The sequence below is a fragment of the Hydra viridissima genome, unplaced genomic scaffold (genome assembly GCF_058129835.1).
Source record: "Hydra viridissima isolate aposymbiotic clone 2 unplaced genomic scaffold, HvirCarnegie_v1 scaffold_2, whole genome shotgun sequence".
In the NCBI taxonomy this organism is placed as follows: Eukaryota; Metazoa; Cnidaria; class Hydrozoa; order Anthoathecata; family Hydridae; genus Hydra; species Hydra viridissima.
Window position 1 is genome coordinate 26,350,039 of NW_028324301.1, and position 27,369 is coordinate 26,377,407.

The window sequence follows — 27,369 nt, forward strand, 5'->3', positions numbered from 1 at the left end:
CGAATGTTTTTTCAAAGCAAAATTAGCGTAGTGTTCCTCTTTTAAATCTAGATTATCTCAAAGGTAGATTTTGAATAGTTTTTCAAAGAAAAGTTAGCGTAGCTTTCCTCTTTTAACATTAGCTTATGTAGCTTGACATCACAGAACACAAAAACATAAAATAAAATATAAGACAAATAGATGTAGCTAAAGTTAGGCTGCATAAAAAACCAACAACATAAAATATCTACTAGGCATGTTTAAATTGAATTAAATAAAACCCTTTGCGCAAAAATAGAGAGTAAAATGCATAATGTTAGAGAGTAAAAGTGCATAGAAAGCCTCGCTACTTTGCTGTAGAAGAAGTGGATGACTAGATACACTTTTTTAAATTTGTGTGCTATCTCTATCGAATAAGGTAGTTTTCGAGAGTTTTTTCAAAGCAAAATTAGCGTAGTGTTCCTCTTTTAAATCTAGATTATCTCAAAAATAGATTTCGAATAGTTTTTCAAAGAAAGGTTAGCGTAGCTTTCCTCTTTTAACATTAGCTTATGTAGCTTGACATCACAGAACACAAAAACATAAAATAAAATATAAGACAAACGTAACATGAAAAATAGATGTAGCTTAAGTTAGACTGCATAAAAAACCAACAACATAATAATCTAACAGGTATGTTTAAGTTGAATTAAATAAAACCCTCTGCGCAAATATAGGTATGCTAGAGAGTAAAAAGGCATAAAAAGCCTCGCTACTTTGTTAAAGGTAGTTTTTGAATAGTTTTTCAAAGACAGGTTAGCGTAAATTTCCTCTTTAAAGTTTAGCTTATGTAGCTTGACATCACAAAATATAAAACTCAAAAAGACAAGATAAAATATAAGATAAACGCAAAATAAAATATAGATGAAACTAAAGTTAGGCTGCATAAAAAACCAACAACATAATAATCTACTAGGCATGTTTAAATTGAAATAAATAAAACCGTTTGCGCAAAAATAGCTATGTTAGAGAGTAAAAGTGCATAGAAAGCCTCGCTACTTTGGTGTAAAAGAAGTGCATGACTAGATACAACATTTTAAAATCGTGTGCTATCTCTATCGATTAAGGTAGTTTTCGAAAGTTTTTTCAAAGCAAAAATAGCGTAGTCTTCCTCTTTTAAATCTAGATTATGTCTAAGGTAGTTTTTGAACAGTTTTTCAAAGAAAGGTTAGCGTAGCTTTCCTCTTTTAACATTAGCTTATGTAGCTTGACATCACAAAACACAAAACTCAAAAAGACAAAATAAAATATAAGATAAACGTAAAATAAAATGTAGATGAAGCTAAAGTTAGGCTGCATGAAATAAACGGGTAACAATATTTTTCTATGTATGTTTACATTGAGTTATATAAAATCCTCTGCGCAAATATAGGTATGTTAGAGAGTAAAAGTGCATAAAAAGCCTCGCTACTTTGTTAAAGGTTGTTTTTGAATAGTTTTTCAAAAAAAGGTTAGCGTAGTTTTCCTCTTTTAACATTAGCTTATGTAGCTTGACATCACAAAGCACAAAACTCAAAAAGACAAAATAAAATATAAGATAAACGTAAAATAAAATACAGATGAAGCTAAAGTTAGGCTGCATAAAATAAACGGGTAACAATATTTTTCTACGTATGTTTACATTGAGTTAAATAAAATCCTCTGCGCAAATATAGGTATGTTAGAGAGTAAAAGTGCATAAAAAGCCCCGCTACTTTGTTAAAGGTAGTTTTTGAATAGTTTTTCAAAAAAAGGTTAGCGTAGTTTTCCTCTTTAAAGTTTAGCTTATGTAGCTTGACATCACAAAACACAAAACTCAAAAAGACAAGATAAAATATAAGATAAACGCAAAACAAAATATAGATGAAACTAAAGTTAGGCTGCATATAAAACCAACAACATAATATTCTACTAGCCTAGTTTTCCTCTTTTAAGTTTAGATTATGTAGCTTGACATCACAAAACGCAAAAAGGCAAGACAAAATACAAGGTAAACGTAAAATAAAGTAGAAGTGAAACAAAAGATAGGTTGCATAAATACAAAAACTGCATTGCCAAAAATAGAATTTGTTGTCTAGAAAGACTTTTTAAAGTTTGTTTCTTTCGTCTATTGACTTAGTGAATCGCGATCTGGTTTTTCTTAGGCGCGCTTGTTTCTTAGTTGTTTTTTTTTGTAAAGAAAGTTTATTCAGACGTTTTTTTTACGCAACTCCTTTAACATTATTTTTAACAAAGTATTCTTTTATACGTGTTTACATTGAAATAAAACCCTTTGCGTAAATAGAGATAAGTTAGAGAGCAAAAGCCTCACTACTTTGCAGAAGAAGAATTGGATGGCAAGATACAACTTTTTAAATTCGTGTGCTTTCTCTTTTAAGGTACTTTTTGAATATTTTTTCAAAGAAAAGTTAGCGTAGTTTTCCTCTTTTAAGTTTAGCTTACGCAGCTTGACATCACAAAACGCAAAAACCAATAAGGCATGATAAAATACAAGATAAACGTAAAATAAAATAGAAGTGAAACAAAAGTTAGACACCATAAAAAAAAAAAAAACAAAAAAAAAACATAATATACTTCTATGTATGTTTACATTGAACTAAATAAAATCCTTTGTGTAAATATATGAAAAAATAGAGAGTAAGAGTTCATAAAAAAAGCCTCGCTATTTTGCTGAAGAAGAAATGGATGTCTAGATCTTTTAAAATAAGGAACTTTTTGATTTCTTTTTCCGAAAAATGGTTGGAGCAGTTTTCCTTTTTTAAATTTCACTTATGCAGTTTAACATCACAGAAAATATTAATTTGCTTTTTAACAAACTCTTAAAAACATCAGAAATAATTCTAAATGCAACTCTATTAAAAGTGTTAACAGAATAACAAAACGACTTTTTTTTTTTTTTAAAGATAAAAAAAGTTTGAACTATCTTTAAATAAGAAATGTGAGAACAGTTTAACAGAACTTCTTGTTTATTATGTATTTAGCGAAACAGATAAATATATTTGCAAAAGCATAGAGAAAACAAACTACACAAAAGGCCCATCTTTATTGCCAAACTGAACAAACTTTTCTAAACTACATAAATGGTCTCACTATATTGCCATATTGAACAAACTTTTCTAAACTACCCTCTTTTTGAATTTTTAGCTTCATGTTTTTAATTTTGTCTTTAATATGGCTTCGGTAGGAGTACTTTTGCAAGACATGAATGAGCTTGTCACTGCTATGATTTGCCAAGATGCCAAGGTAATCTTTGTACGAGCAACTTGAGCTTACATCTGTAAACACGTCTTGCAAGATGTATGCCAACACCAAAGCTGCACATCGTGGAAAACTTCTGGTGTTGAACCATTCGTTGTGGCCAGGGCAAGCATTCAGCTTTTCAACTATTTCATCTAAAATTTTACAAACTCAAGTCATAACACAAAGAGATTAAATCGAATATTCATTTGGTTCTGAAGCATGACAAGATTAATTTTGTTTTTTTATTTGTTTTTTTTTGTTGACCTTATTGTTTGCACTGATAGCAACAACTGGTTTTTGAAAGATTACCTAATTGGCATTGGCTAACTTCTGCTTTGTTTTCCTTTGTTCTTGGCTGAGTTGATCCTGAAATAAAATAAAACCATGTTCATTTTTCTAATTCATAAAAAAACCATCAACAGTTTCTAAGTGTTAGAGATAATAACAAGCTGTGCATGATTTCTAACGGTGAAGTTTCTAACTTCATCATTAGAAATCGGGTAGACACAACTTTCTAAAAGTGCACTTAGCAATGATGGCAAGTTTTTATTAACAGTTAACCATCTGAAATTGTGCAAGAAGAGGTTTGTGTTTATATATGTTTGTATAAATTAGGTTTTACATTACCGATGTGTTCTTGAGTAAAAGATGGCATTTCCAACTTGATTTTTTTTCTTCTTGGATCTTTTACTTCTAAAACATAATCAGTTTTAGTATCATTCACTTGTGTAAACATTTAAGCAATCACAGAATTAGTCCTGCAACAAATACATACACACTTCTGTGTTGTTTTTTTTGTTTTTTTTTTGTTTTTTTTATTGTTTTTCTTTTTTTTTTTTTTTTTTACAGCTTTAACAATAACAATAGGGCAAGGAGTTAATTTGGGCATTTTTATTTTTTGAAAGCGTGTTGAGATTTGCATAAAAATCAAAAATCAAAAAGAATTTACCTCTGGATGTACAAGCAAGACTTTGGCTAAATAGACTACCAACAGATTGAACAGCACCAGGTGAGGGCTGTTTTTCAAGAACAGTACCAGCCTGTTGGACTGGAACAGCTGAAAGAAACAAACTGGGTTTGGCCATCGTTTGCTGACGAGCAACAAGATTAGGAGCCAGAGGAACAGAAAAGACCTCTTTTGAAGGATTAAAAACAACTTGCAGAGAAGGAGCAACATGAACAGGTTTGGCAACCACTTGCTTATGAGCAGGTTCAAGAAGAGCAGGTTCAAGAAGAGCAGGTTCAAGAAGAGCAGCTTCAGGAGGAGCATGGAAAACACGTGTGACAGCCATAAGATTATCTTGCTGTGAAGCAACATTAGACACTGTTTCCAGCAGAACAGAAAAAACCTCTTTTGAAGGACTGAAAGCAACTTGTTCAGCAGGAGCAGCAGAAACAGGTTTGGCAACCACTTGCTCACTAAAGTAAACTGGAGAAAGTTGTGCATGGTGTTCAATAAAATCCGGTTCATCAGGAAATAATGTTAATGCAAGAGGAGAACAAGCTGTGCCAACAGGAACAGCTAGAGTCTGATCTACATCCATACAAACAGCTTGTTCATTAGGAACTAGTTGTGCAAGAGCAGAGGATAGTTCAAGAACTGGACCAGCGATTGTTTGTTCAGAAGGAACAGACGAAACAGGAGTTGAGCTAGGTTCACACAAGAAATCTACAACATGTTCGTTGCTGTCCTCTAAAGGAGCATTGTTTTCTACAGCTGGAGAAAATGGAACCACTGTGGTACAACCGAAAGTAGCAGCACATTCTTCAGAGTCAGAACCGGAGTCTGAATCTTCCTCAAAAATGTCCTCAACATCATGAAAACCGTACTCCTCTGCATTAGTTCGGAGCCAGTCCATCACATCCTTCTCCTCCTTTGGTGGTCTCTCAGACTTTTCAACAGTCAAAGACTCTATGACTCCGAAGGACTGTCCGATGCCCAGGGCAAAGCGCAACTCCTCTGCAGCGTTCCACTGGGACACATAAAAGCTATCCATTGTGTGTCTGCTGTGCTTCATGTAGAGTGTAGCAAACCGCTCGCGATCTTCTTTGCTGTTGTTGGCAAAGTAAGTGGCTATCGAACCGCGAATGCAAGTGGGAGTAAGACGCTTCATGGGAATGTTTACTTGGCTTTTTCTGAAGCAGGACGTCAGGCTAGAGGTGATAGCAGAGGAACCCATCTGGTAAACAGGCACTCTAGTTGCACCTAGTGTCACACCTTCGTCTTTGTTGGCTCTCACCGAAGGAAAAAGGGGCCTGTAGCAGTCGCTCAACTCCAAAACAGTCTTGGTGTCTGCAGCCATGTAGTGAGAGTCGTTGACAAGAAGGTCTCTGTATCTCAGCAAATAAATATCGATCAACACTTTCAAGTCGTTCGGCACTAGAATGTTTTTGGCTCCGTACTTGTATGCTGTTTTGTAGCGCTCTTGCACAATGCAATATCCACACTCACTCTTCTCAGCAGCCATGTAGTCTCTAATGTTTAAAAGAGCAATGTTAGATTTTCTTAAACTGTTAATTACAGTGACAGAGAGCAGAAGATGGTTTCGTAGAGACACAGCATTGTCTCTAGTCAGCGGAAGAGACGCCTTTCTAATCGATTCCACTAAGTCTCTTACGTATGCAGACTTGCCATATTCGGTCAGCAAACTGACATTGATGATGTTGATGCTTTTTCTTCTTTTCACAAGGCTCCTCCTCAAAGAACGAAAGGGCCTCAGCACTTTTCGCAACTCATCCACCTTGCAGCGCAAACGTCGGATGGCCTCATGAGAAAGTCCGAAATAGACGTTTCTGGCTTCACTGAAACGAAACAGGAGACAAAGGGAGACGAGGCGGTTGTACAACGTGTGACAAGACATGGCTTTTGTTTGGTCAAGTTCACTCAGCTTGGAATTGAGCTGAATTTTCTTAAAGTGCAAGGAGAAGTATCTATCCTCCAAAACATTGGAATTGGTGAGGGCGTTTGGGTGCAGCGTCAACGTGCTGTCACAACAAGTCAATATTTCCACAACTGCATTTTTGTAGATTTTTGCTTGTGACCAAGTGTTGTTGTTGGCTACCACAAGCCACTTTTCAAAGTCTCTGAAGAGCTCATCTGCTGACTGGTAATAAAAGTGAAAAGCATCTTTGTCCAGCTGAAACAAGAGTCTCTTTTCTTCGGTCAAGACATAGGAGCTGGAAACCAAGTGCTCTAAGGAATCGAAATCAGAGTCAAGGACGGATTCGGTGTTCAGCTCTTTGTTTTCTACAGAGGTGCATTGGTTTGCAGAAGGAGCCTCGGACGAACCAGCAACTGGTGAGGGCAAGCTTAAAAGAGGATCAGAGGAAAGAACCGGAGAAGAAAAAGAGGAGGAAGGCCCAGGAGCAGAGGATGCAGAGCCTGATGCAGACGCTTGTTCAGCTACTGGCTTAATACCAAAGAAGGCAGGTCGAATAAATTGAGGGACATAGAGCTTCTCGTTGTCGTATCGCTTTGCCTCTGCAATCTTTTGTTTGATCATCTTGGAATCGTAGAAATGAGTCTCTTTCAAGTGTATGTCCAGTCGGTCGTAATACTTCCAACATTGCAAACAGGGGTAAGGTTTTGGACAGCCGGACTTGCGTTCGAGACGAGCATGCTGAAACTTCCTGACCATTGCAGAGTAAAAGATGGAAGCTTCATCCAAAGTCCAAGAATGATCTTTTTTAGTCAAGTGTCTTTTAATGCTTGTGGACGAATGTTTGCACAAAGGCATCGGACAGCTAACAGCGTACCTCTTCTTGGTACCATAGAAAGGTACAACCCTGTTTACGGAGCCACACGCTGCAACTAATGCGGCCCTGACTTTGTTTTTGAGCTTTAAGTCTCTCTGTTCTTGTGACTGCTTTCTTTTCTTTTTTTTTGCTTTAGAGTTTGGAGAAGAAGCAACAACAGAGTTGTTTTCTTGTGAAGAAGACATGTTCAGGTGTTTGTTTGCAACGGTTTAAGCTAAAAAAAAAAGAAAACAGTTAGTGAGAGTTTTTTTTCTTCTGCCTGTATCCAATCCTGGAATGTTGCGTGGATTGATGAGAAACACAACTACAGCGAAGAGCTGTGTTTTTTCGAGTCCTCTGCAAAAGAGCAAGAAGAAAGTAAAGAGAGCAACAAGAAGAAACAAAGCTTGCACTAGCAAAAGAAGAAGAACGAGAGCAACTAGCATTACATGCATGGTGGCAACAGTGATTGCTATTATGAGAAGGAGAATGAGAAAAAAAAAAGAAACAAATAAATAAAGAGATGGAGTTTGAGAGGATCTCGCAACCATATGACTCAAAGAAAGAAACTGTGTTGAAAAAAGGCAAGAGAGGGCAAATAGAACTTGCTAACAAGGACAAATGACAGACATAACTACAACAGTAACAACTCTCATTGCAAGCATAATAACAACAACAGCATCAGCATCACTGACTCAGAGAGTGTTGAAAAAACAAAACAGATTAAAAAAAACAAGCAAAGTGGCTGAACAGTAACAACAACCATTGCATGTATAACAACAGCAACAGCATCACTTAATCAGAGGGTATTGATAAAAAAAACAAACAAAACAAAAACAAAAAAGAAAAAAAAACAAAACAAATAAAAAAACAAAACAAGCAAACTGGGTGAACAGTAACAACTCTCATTGCAAGCATAATAACAACAACAACATCACTGACTCAGAGAGTGTTAACAAAATAAAATAGATTATAAACAAGCAAAGTGGGTGAACAGTAACAACTCTCATTGCAAGCATAAAAACCAACTACAGCAACAGCAGCATCAGCAACAGCATCACTGACTCAGAGGATATTGATAAAAAAAAAACAACTAACAAACACACAAACAAAAACGAATAAAAGCAAAGTTGCTGAACAGTAACAACTATCATTGCAAGTAAAACAACAACAACAGCATCAGCAACATCATCACCGAATCAGAGAGTGGTGATAAAATAAGATAGATTAAAAAACAACCAAAGCGGCTGAACAGTAACAACTCTAATTACAAGTAAAATAACAAAAGCAGCATCACTGACTCACAAGGTTTTGATAAAACAAAAAACAAAAAACAAACAAAGCAAGCCAAGTCGGTGAGCATTAACAAACACTCATTGCAACTATAATAACAACAACAGCAACAGCATCACTGACTCAATGGGTGTTAATAAACAAAAACAAAAACACAAACAAAGCAAGCAAAGTGGGTGAACATTAATAAGACTCATTGCAACTATAACAACGACAACAGCAACACTATCACTGACTCAGAGGGTGTTGATGAAAAAAAAGCTAACAAAAACACAAACAAAGCAAGCAAAGTGGGTGAACATTAATAAGACTCATTGCAACTATAACAACGACAACAGCAACACTATCACTGACTCAGAGGGTGTTGATGAAAAAAAAGCTAACAAAAACACAAACAAAACAAGCAAAGTGGGTGAATATTATTAAGACTCATTGCAACTATAACAAAAACAACAGCAACACTATCACTGACTAGGAGGGTGTTGATGAAAAAAAAACAAACAAAAACACAAACAAAACAAGCAAAGTGGGTGAACATTAATAAGACTCATTGCAACTATAACAACGACAACAGCAACACTATCACTGACTCAGAGGGTGTTGATGAAAAAAAAGCTAACAAAAACACAAACAAAACAAGCAAAGTGGGTGAATATTATTAAGACTCATTGCAACTATAACAAAAACAACAGCAACACTATCACTGACTAGGAGGGTGTTGATGAAAAAAAAAACAAACAAAAACACAAACAAAACAAGCAAAGTGGGTGAACATTAATAAGACTCATTGCAACTATAACAACGACAACAGAAACAGCATCACTGACTCAAAGGGTATTGATAAACAAAAACAAAAACACAAACAAAACAAGCAAAGTGGGTGAACATTAACAAACACTCATTGCAGCTATAACAAAAACAACAGCAACAGCATCACTGGCTCAAAGGGTGTTGGTAAAATAAAAAAATTAATAAAAACAAAACAAGCAAAGTGGGTGAACATTAACAACACTCATTGCAGCTATAACAAAAACAACAGCAACAGCATCACTGGCTCAAAGGGTGTTGGTAAAATAAATAAATTAAAAAAAACAAAACAAGCAAAGTGGGTGAACATTAACAACACTCATTGCAGCTATAACAAAAACAACAGCAACAGCATCACTGGCTCAAAGGGTGTTGATAAAATAAAGAAATAAAAACAAAACAAGCAAAGTGTGTGAACATTAACAAACACTCATTGCAGCTCTAACAAAAACAACAGCAACACCATCACTGACTCAGAGAGTGTTGATAAAATAAAATAGATTATAAACAAGCAAAGTGGGTGAACATTAACAAACACTCATTGCAAGCATAAAAACTTACTCAGAGAGTGTTTATAAATAAAACAAAAAACAAAAAACAAAAATACAAGCCAAGTGGGTGATTACTAACAGCGCAAACAGCAGCAACAACAGTGTCTTTAGAAACAACAAACAAGTACAACAGCAACAACTGCTTTTACAGAGTATAACAATAACAACAACATGGCACTAACAACAACAAAAGGGTTGGAATAAAAACCTATAGGCAAAAGGAGAGCTGCATTCAGACAAGATCGATTACAAAGAAGCTCTTCTTTTGGACAGAGGAGAAACTGCTTTTGAGGGACAGAGGGACTTTTGTTGTTGTTGTTGTGCAGAAACCAACAAACTTTTATTGAACCGAATATAACCGAACATAACCGAAAGTCTTGTTTGCTTCTGTTTTGTGCCATCAAGAAGGGAAAACAAAACATCACGAAACAAACGAAGCAAACGAAACAAACAAACAAACGAACGAAACAAACAAAAAAACGATTAAATAAATAAACAAACAAACGAAACAAACAAACAAACAAACAAAAACAAATAGGAAAAACAGAAAACGCTGTACCGAAACCTCGCCATTTTTATCCTTCCTCGAGCTTTCTTTGGGCGCCAAAGACCGAGAAAGTTGAGCAAACGTGACGTTGAGGGGGGGGGGGGGTACTTAAGGCCAGCAGACCGACCAATGGCAAGCTTAGGAGAGACCCACGTGAATGTTACTTTTTCTTTCTATGTACGCTGAATCCGCTCAAAGTCTGGAATTTCCAGCATTCACGTGTCATCACTCCAGCCACCAGATTGGCCCACACTTTGCACACTTTCAAGACTAGAACTTCACTTAATCACAAATTGAGCCAAAAAAAAACTAAGTCTCGCATGGCGACAACTTTTCCAAAAGCAAACAAAGGCAAACGAAGGCAAACGAAGAAAAAACAAAAACAAGTAAACAAAAACAAAACCGAAAAGGGAGAGAGAGAGTGAGTCGACTCATTTCTTTCGACTGCCTTAAACGAGAAGTCTAAAACGTTTAAAAGTTGAAAACTAAGTTTTTTAAATGAACTGCACCGAAAAAACTTTACGACAGTTTAGCTGGTTAAAAACGCAGAGGAAAATATTTTATAAAATTTAAGCGTTCTAAAGATGTCCATTTTTGTTTTTGGCTTTTTTTTATTTTGGTTTGTTTCTGGCTTGTTTCTTTTTTTAAATTCTAGCGATCGAGCATATTTGAACGGTTTCATCAACCTGTTGGCGCACGTGCTCGAGAGCTAGAACTTTGATTGCTTTTGTTGTTGAGAATTGAGAATGTCCGAGCAGGTTTTTTTATCGATTTCATCGCTTGTGGCGAGGCAAAAATCAAAACGCTTTTTGGACGAAAGAAAAGAGATTAAAAGGAAAAAAGAGAAGAAAAAAAAAAACAAAAAAATAGGTTATGTGTCATAAACATTTATTTTCTCACGCGATGACGTCTAGTTTTGTTACAGTAATTAAAATATGGTATCAAGTTTGTAATTTCTATCTTATTTTTAGTTACGGATAATTGCCAATTATGTCACGTTTAGTATACACAACGCTGTTTTCTTAATAGCAATATGATACAAACAAGTTATAAAAAAAAAAGCGTTCGCTCGATCTTCCTTAGTCAGTTGAACAAAAAGAAATTTTCACAACATATGATTGATTTGGTTGTCCTAGCAAGCTGTTTTAGCAAACGACTAGAGGTTGCAACTGTTGTTCATTGAAAACGAAAAATCTAGCGTCAGCAAGAAATTTTTGAATACATAATGTACACAAAAGTGGCACTAACAAATGAAAATGTAAAAAAAAATGTTTACCTTGATGCCAGACTCGCAGAGATGTTGTCGCTCGTTGCTATCGACTGCGAACAGCTTTGTTGTTTTTCGAAGTGCCTCTTCATTCTACTTATAGCCGAAGTTTTGGCTTCGAAAAAAAATACACGAACGTCGTTAAGCTCAACGAGCTGCTTTAATTGTTGTTCGTGCGAAAACGAAATGCTTAAAACGGATAAAAGTGTTGGCGTAATTACACTTTTCGACCGCGATGCAGTTTGTCAAACTCTAGCGTACTTTTTTGGCTCGTGGAGCAAAAGCCTCATGATAATAGCAAAGGCTTAAAATGTCCTAACATGTCAGCAAAGGCTTAATATGCTTAATAAACTGTGGTTAAGCTTTTGCGGTGCAGTTCATTTACAACTTAATTTGCAATTTGCTGGCACAAGCAAACGTTTATGACTTCTCGTCTAAGGCAGTTGAGCGAAATCAGTCGACTCACGTTTTTGTTTTTGTTTTTGTTTTTGTTTGTGTTTTTGTTTTTGTTTGTGTTTTTGTTTTTGTTTGTGTTTTTGTTTTTGTTTGTGTTTTTGTTTTTGTTTGTGTTTTTGTTTTTGTTTGTGTTTTTGTTTTTGTTTGTGTTTTTGTTTGTTCGTCTTCGTTTAAAATATAAAGAATTCGAAAGGAAGGTTGTTGCTTTGTTTGCTTATTGAAAGTTGTCGCCAGTTGTGAGGCTTAGTTTTGTATTTGTTTACTTTTTAAAATATCGAGGAAAATATTTTAGGACATCGCATTCTAAAGGTGCCTTTTTAATAAAACATCTAACGATTTAGCTTTTAACGTTATGCTCAAAAGAATGCCCGTTTCGGTTTCTTTTTTCTTTTTTTTCTTTTTTTTCCTTTGTTTCAATTGGGCAGAGTGCTCATTTGAGCAGCCCACCCATGATCCAAAATTATGAACTCTGTACAAGATACGTTTCATGGACTGTAGAAATTTCAGGAAACCAACACAGTGACTAGTTCGTAGTGTGTGTTAGTTCCACCTTTATTCACGGTAGAGCGGACCTGTTCGAGTACTCGAACATTGGGTCACGTCTGAAACGTGAGAATGCTAGAGTGCGTTTTACTAACAATTTTATCGCTTGTGGCCAGGAAAGCAAAACTTTCCGTTTTTGTCTTTTGCATCCTAAAGGAGCCTTTTTAATAAAACCTCTAACGATTTAGCTTTTAACGTTATGCTCAAAAGAATGCCCGTTTCGGTTTCATTTTTTTTTTTTTTTCTGTTTGTTTTGGTTTTTGTTTTTTTTTTTCAATTCGGCATTCTAAGGGTGCCTTTGTAACAAGATCTAACGATTAAGCGTTTAATGTTGTGCTCAAAAAAAAAAAAAAAGTGCCTTTTATATCTCTCAATGGTCTCCAACGATAAAACTGCCGACCAATCGCAACGATTAAACAGCCGACCAATGGCAGCTCAATAGTCTCCAAACATGAAACTGCCGACCAATGGCAGCTCAGTGGTTTGAGAAGTGAGATCATTCGACTTCGTTTTATTATCTCCAGTTTGAACTAGTGCTTGGCTTTCATAAAAATTGTCAAATTTTTCCAAACAAATCTTATACGAAACGCTACTTTGATGTCAAACCTTCGTTACTCCCTATTCCCTTCTAGCGGAGGGCCGGCTAAAAGCTAGAAAAAAAGAGAGAAGGAAACTTTTTTTTTTTTATTAAGAGGGGTGGGGGGGGGGGGGGGGAAAGAGTAAGAAAATTACGGGGTTAGGATTGGAGGGGGATGGTTTTACGGTTTGGAAGCCTGGGGACAATGAAAAATTGCGTTCGTATAGTGTCCACGAGGGGCGTCCTTCGGTTGTAACGTGCCGCTAGGTGCACGCGTCTAGTAGTTTCGTTGCATCGACCTAGAGGAGTTCTCCGAAAGGTCTTGCGCTTTGGGCTCGGGCAAACGGCCTGCATCCATTGTAAACACGGTCTCTGCCGTTAGAAAATCGTTAACCAGGCTTTTGTGAGCTTTAACAACCATCCCTTTGAGTTTAAAACGAACGTTTCCCCAAAAGCCATTCGAGATGGAGGTACTCACGGAGGTTTGTTACGGTAACAACCCTGTGGTTTGCCATCTTCTTTCTTTCCGCAGCGTCGCAAACGGATCGGCCGGTCTCTTAGGTGACGAAAAAACGTCTGATCTCTCGACTGGAATGCTTAACGTACTAAGATTAGAAGAGTTAGTACTAAGAGTCGCATCTGGCCGCCGTAATTTTCTTCGATGATGTACTTGAAAATTTCGTGACGTCGTTTTCAAAGCTCTAGGGTCGATTTTAACCTTCGACCTTAAAGTCGATTTTAGCCTTCGGTGTGGCTCTGTACAACTTTTGCGGTGAAAAAGCTTGCGCGGAGTCTACAGTTGTATTTAGCCGACAGACGCTAGCAACGCAGAAACAGAATGACTCTTGGGCGGCGCAAACAGAGCGTTCAGCAAATTTGTCGCATTTTACGTCAAAGCGGACAATCTGCACGACAAATAAAGCTAACTTTCTCCTTTGCCTAATATGTTAACGGATGGCCAGGAACAACCTTGGTCTGTAATGAATGAGTTCGTTTTTCCATTCGAGGCACTAATTACTGCAGTTTTAAAAGTCACCTAAAGTATAAGCTCATCTCTCCATTCAAGAAAAACAAGCATCAGAGTTTCGGAAAGTTTGCATGCACGACACCACCATCGATGGTACTTAAACAAACAGAAAATGAATTGCAAAACAGAACCACTGAATTGCAAAACATAACAACGGACAGCTTGTAAAAAGCATGGTGATGAGCTTCTTCAATCCAATCAAGGAACCAAGCATCACAGTTTCGGCAATGGTGCACGTGCAAATCAGCAAACTGTGATACTTAATCAAACAACTTCACTGTTTTGCATAGTTTGAGAACGGATGGCTAAGAACAACCTCGTTAGTGAGTATGAAGTCATCTCTTCATTCAAGGAATTAATAATCAGAGTTTTAGAAGTCTCTTACGTGCGATACTACTATCAACGGTACTTAATCAAACAGCCTCTCAGAATTGCCTAGTTTGAGAACGGAAGGCTAGGAACAACCTTAGTAGTGGGTCATCAGTTCAACTTTTCATTCCAAGGAATTAAGCATCTAAAATCTGAAAAATAAAAAGAAAAGCTCTTTGTTAGAAGTTCTTATTTTTGTTTTTCCTCAATTTCTATTTCTTTTCTTTTTTTCTTTTTTTTTTAAATGATAGTTTTTCTTTTTTTTTTATCTATTTTGTTCGTTTAAATTAATATAACAGGCGTCTTAGGTCGTTTCTGTAACATTATTTAACACTTTAAATTGTAATAAATATTTGAACAGAAGAAAATCCTTTTCGTAACGTTAGAATGTAATAAGAACATTTCATCTTTACAAAATACGCTTGTAAAAATGGTTTCACTTTTAAAGTTTGTTGTTTTTGTCTTTTAATTTAGTGAATCGCAATTTGGATTTTCTTCGGCGCACATCTATTTTAGTTGCTTTTTCTTAAGGAAAGGTCACCAGAGTTTTTTTACACAGCTCCTGCAGCATAATCTTTAACAAAATACTCTTTTGAAAATTTTTAAATTGAAATAAACAAAAGCCATTTGCGTAAGTAGAGATAAATTAGAGAATAAAAAGTGCATAAACGCCTCGCTACTTTGATGAAGAAGAAACGGATGACTAGATGCAACTTTTTAAATTCGTGTGCTACTTTGATGATGAAGAAGAAACGGATGACTAGATGCAACTTTTTAAATTCGTGTGCTATCTCTTTCGATTAAGGTACTTTTTGAATATTTTTTCAAAGAAATGTTAGCGTAGTTTTCCTTTTTTAAATTTAAATCATGTTTAAAGGTAGTTTTTGAATATTTTTTCAAAGAAAAGTTAGCGTAGTTTTCCCCTTTCAGATCTAGCTTATGTTTAAGGTAGTTTTTGAATATTTTTTCAAAGAAAAGTTAGCGTAGTTTTCCTCTTTTAGATCTAGCTTATGTTTAAGGTAGTTTTTAAATATTTTTTCAAAGAAATGTTAGCGTAGTTTTCCTTTTTTAAATTTAAATCATGTTTAAAGGTAGTTTTTGAATATTTTTTCAAAGAAAAGTTAGCGTAGTTTTCCCCTTTCAGATCTAGCTTATGTTTAAGGTAGTTTTTGAATATTTTTTCAAAGAAAAGTTAGCGTAGTTTTCCTCTTTTAGATCTAGCTTATGTTTAAGGTAGTTTTTAAATATTTTTTCAAAGAAATGTTAGCGTAGTTTTCCTTTTTTAAATTTAAATCATGTTTAAAGGTAGTTTTTGAATATTTTTTCAAAGAAAAGTTAGCGTAGTTTTCCCCTTTCAGATCTAGCTTATGTTTAAGGTAGTTTTTGAATATTTTTTCAAAGAAAAGTTAGCGTAGTTTTCCTCTTTTAGATCTAGCTTATGTTTAAGGTAGTTTTTAAATATTTTTTCAAAGAAATGTTAGTGTAGTTTTCATCTTTTAAATCTAAATCATGTTTAAAGGTAGTTTTTGAATAATTTTTCAAAGAAAAGTTAGCGTAGTTTTTCTCTTTCAGATCTAGCTTGTTTAAGGTAGTTTTTGAATATTTTTTCAAAGAAAAGTTAGCGTAGTTTTCCTCTTTTAGATCTAGCTTATGTTTAAGGTAGTATTTAAATATTTTTTCAAAGAAAAGTTAGCGTAGTTTTCCTCTTTTAGATCTAGCTTATGTTTAAGGTAGTTTTTAAATATTTTTTCAAAGAAATGTTAGTGTAGTTTTCATCTTTTAAATCTAAATCATGTTTAAAGGTAGTTTTTGAATAATTTTTCAAAGAAAAGTTAGCGTAGTTTTTCTCTTTCAGATCTAGCTTATGTTTAAGGTAGTTTTTGAATATTTTTTCAAAGAAAAGTTAGCGTAGTTTTCCTCTTTTAGATCTAGCTTATGTTTAAGGTAGTTTTTAAATATTTTTTCAAAGTAATGTTAGTGTAGTTTTCATCTTTTAAATCTAAATCATGTTTAAAGGTAGTTTTTGAATAATTTTTCAAAGAAAAGTTAGCGTAGTTTTTCTCTTTTAGATATAGCTTATGTTTAAGGTAGTTTTTAAATATTTTTTCAAAGAAATGTTAGTGTATTTTTCATCTTTTAAATCTAAATCATGTTTAAAGGTAGTTTTTGAATAATTTTTCAAAGAAAAGTTAGCGTAGTTTTTCTCTTTCAGATCTAGCTTATGTTTAAGGTAGTTTTTGAATAATTTTTCAAAGAAAAGTTAGCGTAGTTTTTCTCTTTCAGATCTAGCTTATGTTTAAGGTAGTTTTTGAATATTTTTTCAAAGAAAAGTTAGCGTAGTTTTCCTCTTTTAGATCTAGCTTATGTTTAAGGTAGTTTTTAAATATTTTTTCAAAGAAAAGTTAGCGCAGTTTTCCTCTTTTAGATCTAGCTTATAATTCAGGTAGTTTTTGAATATTTTTTCAAATAAAAATTAGCAAAGTTTAGCTTATTTAGCATGACATCACAAAATACTAAACTCAAAAAGGCAAGATAAAGTATAAGATAAACGTAAAATAAGATATAGATGAAACAAATGTTAGGCTGCATAAAATCTAAAACTGCATTGCCTATCATAAACACAAACGTCTAGTAAGAGCTTTTAAAGTTCGTTCTTTTCGTCTTTTAATTTGAAGAATCGCGATTTGAATTTTCTAAAGCGCACATGCCTCTCAGTTGCTTTTTTCTTAAGGAAAGGTCACCAGAGTTTTTTTACGCAGCTCCTGCAGCATAATCTTTAACAAAATACTCTTTTGTATATCATTACACAGAAATAAACAAAAACCATTTGCGTAAACAGAGATAAATTAGAACTCAAAAGTGCATAAAAAGCCTCGCTACTTTGCTATAGAAGATGTGGATGACTAGATACAACTTTGTAAATTCGTGTACTACCTCGATGGATTAAGGTATTTTTCGAAAGTTTTTTTAAAGCAAAAATAGCGCAGTCTTCCTCTTTTAAATCTACCTTATGTCTAAGGCAGTTTTTGAATAGATTTTCAAAGAAAGGTTAGCGTAGTTTTCCACTTTTAAGTTTAGCTTATGTAGCTTGACAAAACAACACACAAAAAGACAAGATAAAATATCAGATAAACGTAAAATAAAATATAAATGAAACTAAAGTTAGGCTGCATAAAAAACAAACAACTTAATAATCTACTAGACATGTTTAAGTTGAATTAAGTAAAGTCCTTTGCGCAAATTTGGGTAAATAAGAGATTAAAAGTCCATAAAAAGCCTCGATACTTTGCTGAAGAAGAAGATGACTATATGCAACTTTTTAAAATCGTGAGCTATCTATATCGATTTAGGTCCTTTTTGAGTACTTTTTCAATGAGAAGTTAGCGCAGTTTTCCTTTTTAAGATTGGATCATGAAGCTTGACATAACAAAACACAAAAGTAACAAAGGCAAGACAAAATATAAGGTAAACGCAATATAAAATATAGATGAAACTAAAGTTAGGCTGCATAAAATAAACGGGTAACAATACTCTTCTATGTATATTTACATTGAGTTAAATAAAATCCTTTGCGCAAATATAGGTATGTTAGAGAGTAAAAGTGCATAAAAAGCCTCGCTACATTGCTGTAGAAGAAGTGGATGACTAGATACAAACTTTTAAATTTGTGTGCTGTCTCTATCGAATAAGGTAGTTTTCGAAAGTTTTTTCAAAGCAAAAATAGCGCAGTGTTCCTCTTTTAAATTTAGATTATCTCAAAGGTAGATTTTGAATAGTTTTTCAAAGAAAGGTTAGCGTAGCTTTCCTCTTTTAAGTTTAGCTTATGTAGCTTGACATCACAAAACACAAAGCTCAAAAAGACAAAATAAAATATAAGATAAACGTAAAATAAAATACAGATGAAGCTAAAGTTAGACTGCATAAAAAACCAACAACATAATAATCTACTAGGTATGTTTACATTAAATTAAATAAAATCCTATGCGCAAATATAGGTATGTTAGAGAGAAAAAGCCTCGCTACTTTGTTAAAGGTAGTTTTTGAATAGTTTTTCAAAGAAAGGTTAGCGTAGCTTTCCTCTTTTAAGTTTAGCTTATGTAGCTTGACATCACAAAACACAAAGCTCAAAAAGACAAAATAAAATATAAGATAAACGTAAAATAAAATACAGATGAAGCTAAAGTTAGACTGCATAAAAAACCAACAACATAATAATCTACTAGGTATGTTTACATTAAATTAAATAAAATCCTATGCGCAAATATAGGTATGTTAGAGAGAAAAAGCCTCGCTACTTTGTTAAAGGTAGTTTTTGAATAGTTTTTCAAAGAAAGGTTAGCGTAGTTTTCCTCTTTAAAGTTTAGTTTATGTAGCTTGATATCACAAAACACAAAACTCAAAAAAGAAAAGTAAGATAAAAGTTAATCGTAAAATAAAATATAGGTGAAATAATTGTTAGGCTGCATAAAAGAAAAAAAAAATCATAGCATAATAATCTTCTATATATGCTTGGATTGAATTAAATGAATTCCTTTGCGTAAATATAAGCAAACTAGTGAGAAAAAGTGCATAAAAAGCATCGCTACTTTGCTGCAGAAGAAGTGGATGACTATATGCAACTTTTTAAAATTGTGTGCTATCTCTATCGATTAAGGTGGTTTTCGAAAGTTTTTTCAAAGCAAAAATAGCGTAGTTTTCCTCTTTTAAATCTAGCTTTTGTCTAAGGTAGTTTATGAATAGATTTTCAAAGAAAGGTTAGCGTAGCATTCCTCTTTTAAGTTTAGCTTAAAATTCTTGGCATCACAAAACACAAAACTCAAAAAGATAAGATAAAATATAAGATAAACCTAAAACATAATATAAATGAAACTAAAGATAAGCTGCATAAAAAACTAACAACATAATAATCTACTAGGCATGTTTAAATTGAATTATATAAAATCCTTTGCGCAAATATAGGTATGTTAGTAAAAAAGCATTAAAGCCTCGCAACTTTGTTAAAGTAAAAATCCATAAAAAGCCTCGATACTTTGCTGAAGAAGATGACTATATGCAACTTTTTAAAATCGTGAGCTATCTATATCGATTTAGGTCCTTTTTGAGTACTTTTTCAATGGAAAGTTAGCGCAGTTTTCCTCTTTTAAGATTAGATTATGAAGCTTGACATAATAAAACACAAAACTAAACAAAGGCAAGATAAAATATAAGGTAGTTTTCGAATGTTTTTTCAAAGCAAAATTAGCGTAGTGTTCCTCTTTTAATCTAGATTATCTCAAAGGTAGATTTTGAATAGTTTTTCAAAGAAAAGTTAGCGTAGCTTTCCTCTTTTAACATTAGCTTATGTAGCTTGACATCACAGAACACAAAAACATAAAATAAAATATAAGACAAATAGATGTAGCTAAAGTTAGGCTGCATAAAAAACCAACAACATAAAATATCTACTAGGCATGTTAAATTGAATTAAATAAAACCCTTTGCGCAAAAATAGAGAGTAAAATGCATAATGTTAGAGAGTAAAAGTGCATAGAAAGCCTCGCTACTTTGCTGTAGAAGAAGTGGATGACTAGATACACTTTTTTAAATTTGTGTGCTATCTCTATCGAATAAGGTAGTTTTCGAGAGTTTTTTCAAAGCAAAATTAGCGTAGTGTTCCTCTTTTAAATCTAGATTATCTCAAAAATAGATTTCGAATAGTTTTTCAAAGAAAGGTTAGCGTAGCTTTCCTCTTTTAACATTAGCTTATGTAGCTTGACATCACAGAACACAAAAACATAAAATAAAATATAAGACAAACGTAACATGAAAAATAGATGTAGCTTAAGTTAGACTGCATAAAAAACCAACAACATAATAATCTAACAGGTATGTTTAAGTTGAATTAAATAAAAACCCTCTGCGCAAATATAGGTATGCTAGAGAGTAAAAAGGCATAAAAAGCCTCGCTACTTTGTTAAAGGTAGTTTTTGAATAGTTTTTCAAAGACAGGTTAGCGTAAATTTCCTCTTTAAAGTTTAGCTTATGTAGCTTGACATCACAAAAATATAAAACTCAAAAAGACAAGATAAAATATAAGATAAACGCAAAATAAATATAGATGAAACTAAAGTTAGGCTGCCATAAAAAACCAACAACATAATAATCTACTAGGCATGTTTAAATTGAAATAAATAAAACCGTTTGCGCAAAAATTGCTATGTTAGAGAGTAAAAGTGCATAGAAAGCCTCGCTACTTTGGTGTAAAAAGAAGTGCATGACTAGATACAACATTTTAAAATCGTGTGCTATCTCTATCGATTAAGGTAGTTTTCGAAAGTTTTTTCAAAGCAAAAATAGCGTAGTCTTCCTCTTTTAATCTAGATTATGTCTAAGGTAGTTTTTGAACAGTTTTTCAAAGAAGGTTAGCGTAGCTTTCCTCTTTTAACATTAGCTTATGTAGCTTGACATCACAAACACAAAACTCAAAAAGACAAAATAAAATATAAGATAAACGTAAAATAAAATGTAGATGAAGCTAAAGTTAGGCTGCATGAAATAAACGGGTAACAATATTTTTCTATGTATGTTTACATTGAGTTATATAAAATCCTCTGCGCAAAATATAGGTATGTTAGAGAGTAAAAGTGCATAAAAAGCCTCGCTACTTTGTTAAAGGTTGTTTTTGAATAGTTTTTCAAAAAAAGGTTAGCGTAGTTTTCCTCTTTTAACATTAGCTTATGTAGCTTGACATCACAAAGCACAAAACTCAAAAAGACAAAATAAAATATAAGATAAACGTAAAATAAAATACAGATGAAGCTAAAGTTAGGCTGCATAAAATAAACGGGTAACAATATTTTTCTACGTATGTTTACATTGAGTTAAATAAAATCCTCTGCGCAAATATAGGTATGTTAGAGAGTAAAAGTGCATAAAAAGCCCCGCTACTTTGTTAAAGGTAGTTTTTGAATAGTTTTTCAAAAAAGGTTAGCGTAGTTTTCCTCTTTAAAGTTTAGCTTATGTAGCTTGACATCACAAAACACAAAACTCAAAAAGACAAGATAAAATATAAGATAAACGCAAAACAAAATATAGATGAAACTAAAGTTAGGCTGCATATAAAACCAACAACATAATATTCTACTAGCCTAGTTTTCCTCTTTTAAGTTTAGATTATGTAGCTTGACATCACAAAACGCAAAAAGGCAAGACAAAATACAAGGTAAACGTAAAAATAAAGTAGAAGTGAAACAAAAGATAGGTTGCATAAATACAAAAACTGCATTGCCAAAAATAGAATTTGTTGTCTAGAAAGACTTTTTAAAGTTTGTTTCTTTCGTCTATTGACTTAGTGAATCGCGATCTGGTTTTTCTTAGGCGCGCTGTTTCTTAGTTGTTTTTTTTTGTAAAGAAAGTTTATTCAGACGTTTTTTTACGCAACTCCTTTAACATTATTTTTAACAAAGTATTCTTTTATACGTGTTTACATTGAAATAAAACCCTTTGCGTAAATAGAGATAAGTTAGAGAGCAAAAGCCTCACTACTTTGCAGAAGAAGAATTGGATGGCAAGATACAACTTTTTAAATTCGTGTGCTTTCTCTTTTAAGGTACTTTTTGAATATTTTTTCAAAGAAAAGTTAGCGTAGTTTTCCTCTTTTAAGTTTAGCTTACGCAGCTTGACATCACAAAACGCAAAAACCAATAAGGCATGATAAAATACAAGATAAACGTAAAATAAAATAGAAGTGAAACAAAAGTTAGACACCATAAAAAAAAAAAAAACAAAAAAAAAACATAATATACTTCTATGTATGTTTACATTGAACTAAATAAAATCCTTTGTGTAAATATATGAAAAAATAGAGAGTAAGAGTTCATAAAAAAAGCCTCGCTATTTTGCTGAAGAAGAAATGGATGTCTAGATCTTTTAAAATAAGGAACTTTTTGATTTCTTTTTCCGAAAAATGGTTGGAGCAGTTTTCCTTTTTTAAATTTCACTTATGCAGTTTAACATCACAGAAAATATTAATTTGCTTTTTAACAAACTCTTAAAAACATCAGAAATAATTCTAAATGCAACTCTATTAAAAGTGTTAACAGAATAACAAAACGACTTTTTTTTTTTTTTAAAGATAAAAAAAGTTTGAACTATCTTTAAATAAGAAATGTGAGAACAGTTTAACAGAACTTCTTGTTTATTATGTATTTAGCGAAACAGATAAATATATTTGCAAAAGCATAGAGAAAACAAACTACACAAAAGGCCCATCTTTATTGCCAAACTGAACAAACTTTTCTAAACTACATAAATGGTCTCACTATATTGCCATATTGAACAAACTTTTCTAAACTACCCTCTTTTTGAATTTTTAGCTTCATGTTTTTAATTTTGTCTTTAATATGGCTTCGGTAGGAGTACTTTTGCAAGACATGAATGAGCTTGTCACTGCTATGATTTGCCAAGATGCCAAGGTAATCTTTGTACGAGCAACTTGAGCTTACATCTGTAAACACGTCTTGCAAGATGTATGCCAACACCAAAGCTGCACATCGTGGAAAACTTCTGGTGTTGAACCATTCGTTGTGGCCAGGGCAAGCATTCAGCTTTTCAACTATTTCATCTAAAATTTTACAAACTCAAGTCATAACACAAAGAGATTAAATCGAATATTCATTTGGTTCTGAAGCATGACAAGATTAATTTTGTTTTTTTATTTGTTTTTTTTTGTTGACCTTATTGTTTGCACTGATAGCAACAACTGGTTTTGAAAGATTACCTAATTGGCATTGGCTAACTTCTGCTTTGTTTTCCTTTGTTCTTGGCTGAGTTGATCCTGAAATAAAATAAAACCATGTTCATTTTTCTAATTCATAAAAAAACCATCAACAGTTTCTAAGTGTTAGAGATAATAACAAGCTGTGCATGATTTCTAACGGTGAAGTTTCTAACTTCATCATTAGAAATCGGGTAGACACAACTTTCTAAAAGTGCACTTAGCAATGATGGCAAGTTTTTATTAACAGTTAACCATCTGAAATTGTGCAAGAAGAGGTTTGTGTTTATATATGTTTGTATAAATTAGGTTTTACATTACCGATGTGTTCTTGAGTAAAAGATGGCATTTCCAACTTGATTTTTTTTCTTCTTGGATCTTTTACTTCTAAAACATAATCAGTTTTAGTATCATTCACTTGTGTAAACATTTAAGCAATCACAGAATTAGTCCTGCAACAAATACATACACACTTCTGTGTTGTTTTTTTTGTTTTTTTTTTGTTTTTTTTATTGTTTTTCTTTTTTTTTTTTTTTTTACAGCTTTAACAATAACAATAGGGCAAGGAGTTAATTTGGGCATTTTTATTTTTTGAAAGCGTGTTGAGATTTGCATAAAAATCAAAAATCAAAAAGAATTTACCTCTGGATGTACAAGCAAGACTTTGGCTAAATAGACTACCAACAGATTGAACAGCACCAGGTGAGGGCTGTTTTTCAAGAACAGTACCAGCCTGTTGGACTGGAACAGCTGAAAGAAACAAACTGGGTTTGGCCATCGTTTGCTGACGAGCAACAAGATTAGGAGCCAGAGGAACAGAAAAGACCTCTTTTGAAGGATTAAAAACAACTTGCAGAGAAGGAGCAACATGAACAGGTTTGGCAACCACTTGCTTATGAGCAGGTTCAAGAAGAGCAGGTTCAAGAAGAGCAGGTTCAAGAAGAGCAGCTTCAGGAGGAGCATGGAAAACACGTGTGACAGCCATAAGATTATCTTGCTGTGAAGCAACATTAGACACTGTTTCCAGCAGAACAGAAAAACCTCTTTTGAAGGACTGAAAGCAACTTGTTCAGCAGGAGCAGCAGAAACAGGTTTGGCAACCACTTGCTCACTAAAGTAAACTGGAGAAAGTTGTGCATGGTGTTCAATAAAATCCGGTTCATCAGGAAATAATGTTAATGCAAGAGGAGAACAAGCTGTGCCAACAGGAACAGCTAGAGTCTGATCTACATCCATACAAACAGCTTGTTCATTAGGAACTAGTTGTGCAAGAGCAGAGGATAGTTCAAGAACTGGACCAGCGATTGTTTGTTCAGAAGGAACAGACGAAACAGGAGTTGAGCTAGGTTCACACAAGAAATCTACAACATGTTCGTTGCTGTCCTCTAAAGGAGCATTGTTTTCTACAGCTGGAGAAAATGGAACCACTGTGGTACAACCGAAAGTAGCAGCACATTCTTCAGAGTCAGAACCGGAGTCTGAATCTTCCTCAAAAATGTCCTCAACATCATGAAAACCGTACTCCTCTGCATTAGTTCGGAGCCAGTCCATCACATCCTTCTCCTCCTTTGGTGGTCTCTCAGACTTTTCAACAGTCAAAGACTCTATGACTCCGAAGGACTGTCCGATGCCCAGGGCAAAGCGCAACTCCTCTGCAGCGTTCCACTGGGACACATAAAAGCTATCCATTGTGTGTCTGCTGTGCTTCATGTAGAGTGTAGCAAACCGCTCGCGATCTTCTTTGCTGTTGTTGGCAAAGTAAGTGGCTATCGAACCGCGAATGCAAGTGGGAGTAAGACGCTTCATGGGAATGTTTACTTGGCTTTTTCTGAAGCAGGACGTCAGGCTAGAGGTGATAGCAGAGGAACCCATCTGGTAAACAGGCACTCTAGTTGCACCTAGTGTCACACCTTCGTCTTTGTTGGCTCTCACCGAAGGAAAAAGGGGCCTGTAGCAGTCGCTCAACTCCAAAACAGTCTTGGTGTCTGCAGCCATGTAGTGAGAGTCGTTGACAAGAAGGTCTCTGTATCTCAGCAAATAAATATCGATCAACACTTTCAAGTCGTTCGGCACTAGAATGTTTTTGGCTCCGTACTTGTATGCTGTTTTGTAGCGCTCTTGCACAATGCAATATCCACACTCACTCTTCTCAGCAGCCATGTAGTCTCTAATGTTTAAAAGAGCAATGTTAGATTTTCTTAAACTGTTAATTACAGTGACAGAGAGCAGAAGATGGTTTCGTAGAGACACAGCATTGTCTCTAGTCAGCGGAAGAGACGCCTTTCTAATCGATTCCACTAAGTCTCTTACGTATGCAGACTTGCCATATTCGGTCAGCAAACTGACATTGATGATGTTGATGCTTTTTCTTCTTTTCACAAGGCTCCTCCTCAAAGAACGAAAGGGCCTCAGCACTTTCGCAACTCATCCACCTTGCAGCGCAAACGTCGGATGGCCTCATGAGAAAGTCCGAAATAGACGTTTCTGGCTTCACTGAAACGAAACAGGAGACAAAGGGAGACGAGGCGGTTGTACAACGTGTGACAAGACATGGCTTTTGTTTGGTCAAGTTCACTCAGCTTGGAATTGAGCTGAATTTTCTTAAAGTGCAAGGAGAAGTATCTATCCTCCAAAACATTGGAATTGGTGAGGGCGTTTGGGTGCAGCGTCAACGTGCTGTCACAACAAGTCAATATTTCCACAACTGCATTTTTGTAGATTTTTTGCTTGTGACCAAGTGTTGTTGTTGGCTACCACAAGCCACTTTTCAAAGTCTCTGAAGAGCTCATCTGCTGACTGGTAATAAAAGTGAAAAGCATCTTTGTCCAGCTGAAACAAGAGTCTCTTTTCTTCGGTCAAGACATAGGAGCTGGAAACCAAGTGCTCTAAGGAATCGAAATCAGAGTCAAGGACGGATTCGGTGTTCAGCTCTTTGTTTTCTACAGAGGTGCATTGGTTTGCAGAAGGGAGCCTCGGACGAACCAGCAACTGGTGAGGGCAAGCTTAAAAGAGGATCAGAGGAAAGAACCGGAGAAGAAAAAGAGGAGGAAGGCCCAGGAGCAGAGGATGCAGAGCCTGATGCAGACGCTTGTTCAGCTACTGGCTTAATACCAAAGAAGGCAGGTCGAATAAATTGAGGGACATAGAGCTTCTCGTTGTCGTATCGCTTTTGCCTCTGCAATCTTTTGTTTGATCATCTTGGAATCGTAGAAATGAGTCTCTTTCAAGTGTATGTCCAGTCGGTCGTAATACTTCCAACATTGCAAACAGGGGTAAGGTTTTGGACAGCCGGACTTGCGTTCGAGACGAGCATGCTGAAACTTCTGACCATTGCAGAGTAAAAGATGGAAGCTTCATCCAAAGTCCAAGAATGATCTTTTTTAGTCAAGTGTCTTTTAATGCTTGTGGACGAATGTTTGCACAAAGGCATCGGACAGCTAACAGCGTACCTCTTCTTGGTACCATAGAAAGGTACAACCCTGTTTACGGAGCCACACGCTGCAACTAATGCGGCCCTGACTTTGTTTTTGAGCTTTAAGTCTCTCTGTTCTGTGTGACTGCTTTCTTTTCTTTTTTTTTGCTTTAGAGTTTGGAGAAGAAGCAACAACAGAGTTGTTTTCTTGTGAAGAAGACATGTTCAGGTGTTTGTTTGCAACGGTTTAAGCTAAAAAAAAAAGAAAACAGTTAGTGAGAGTTTTTTTTCTTCTGCCTGTATCCAATCCTGGAATGTTGCGTGGATTGATGAGAAACACAACTACAGCGAAGAGCTGTGTTTTTTCGAGTCCTCTGCAAAAGAGCAAGAAGAAAGTAAAGAGAGCAACAAGAAGAAACAAAGCTTGCACTAGCAAAAGAAGAAGAACGAGAGCAACTAGCATTACATGCATGGTGGCAACAGTGATTGCTATTATGAGAAGGAGAATGAGAAAAAAAAAAGAAACAAATAAATAAAGAGATGGAGTTTGAGAGGATCTCGCAACCATATGACTCAAAGAAAGAAACTGTGTTGAAAAAAGGCAAGAGAGGGCAAATAGAACTTGCTAACAAGGACAAAATGACAGACATAACTACAACAGTAACAACTCTCATTGCAAGCATAATAACAACAACAGCATCAGCATCACTGACTCAGAGAGTGTTGAAAAAACAAAACAGATTAAAAAAAACAAGCAAAGTGGCTGAACAGTAACAACAACCATTGCATGTAT

At 34.7% G+C, this 27,369-nt stretch overlaps 2 protein-coding genes and 1 long non-coding RNA gene across 4 annotated transcripts in view; all 3 read right to left on the reverse strand.

Annotated features, from left to right (window-relative positions):
• The window catches only part of LOC149892638 (uncharacterized), a 321,349-nt gene that overhangs the window by 106,946 nt on the left and 187,034 nt on the right, over nucleotides 1-27,369 (reverse strand). The gene's annotated exons all lie outside the window — the stretch shown is intronic.
• LOC149892644 (uncharacterized) lies at nucleotides 2,162-10,254 on the reverse strand. Its single transcript, XM_090079836.1, has 5 exons — nucleotides 10,183-10,254; nucleotides 4,187-7,207; nucleotides 3,865-3,930; nucleotides 3,547-3,603; nucleotides 2,162-3,389 (listed from the first exon to the last, which is right to left on the reverse strand). The coding sequence occupies exons 2-5, from the start codon at nucleotides 7,176-7,178 to the stop codon at nucleotides 3,070-3,072; spliced, it is 3,435 nt and encodes a 1,144-aa protein (XP_089935962.1). The 5' UTR covers nucleotides 7,179-7,207; nucleotides 10,183-10,254; the 3' UTR covers nucleotides 2,162-3,069.
• Nucleotides 22,560-24,149, reverse strand: LOC149892645 (uncharacterized). The gene is made up of 4 exons (XM_090080681.1): nucleotides 23,807-24,149; nucleotides 23,486-23,551; nucleotides 23,168-23,224; nucleotides 22,560-23,011 (listed from the first exon to the last, which is right to left on the reverse strand). The coding sequence occupies exons 1-4, from the start codon at nucleotides 24,147-24,149 to the stop codon at nucleotides 22,692-22,694; spliced, it is 786 nt and encodes a 261-aa protein (XP_089936807.1). The 3' UTR covers nucleotides 22,560-22,691.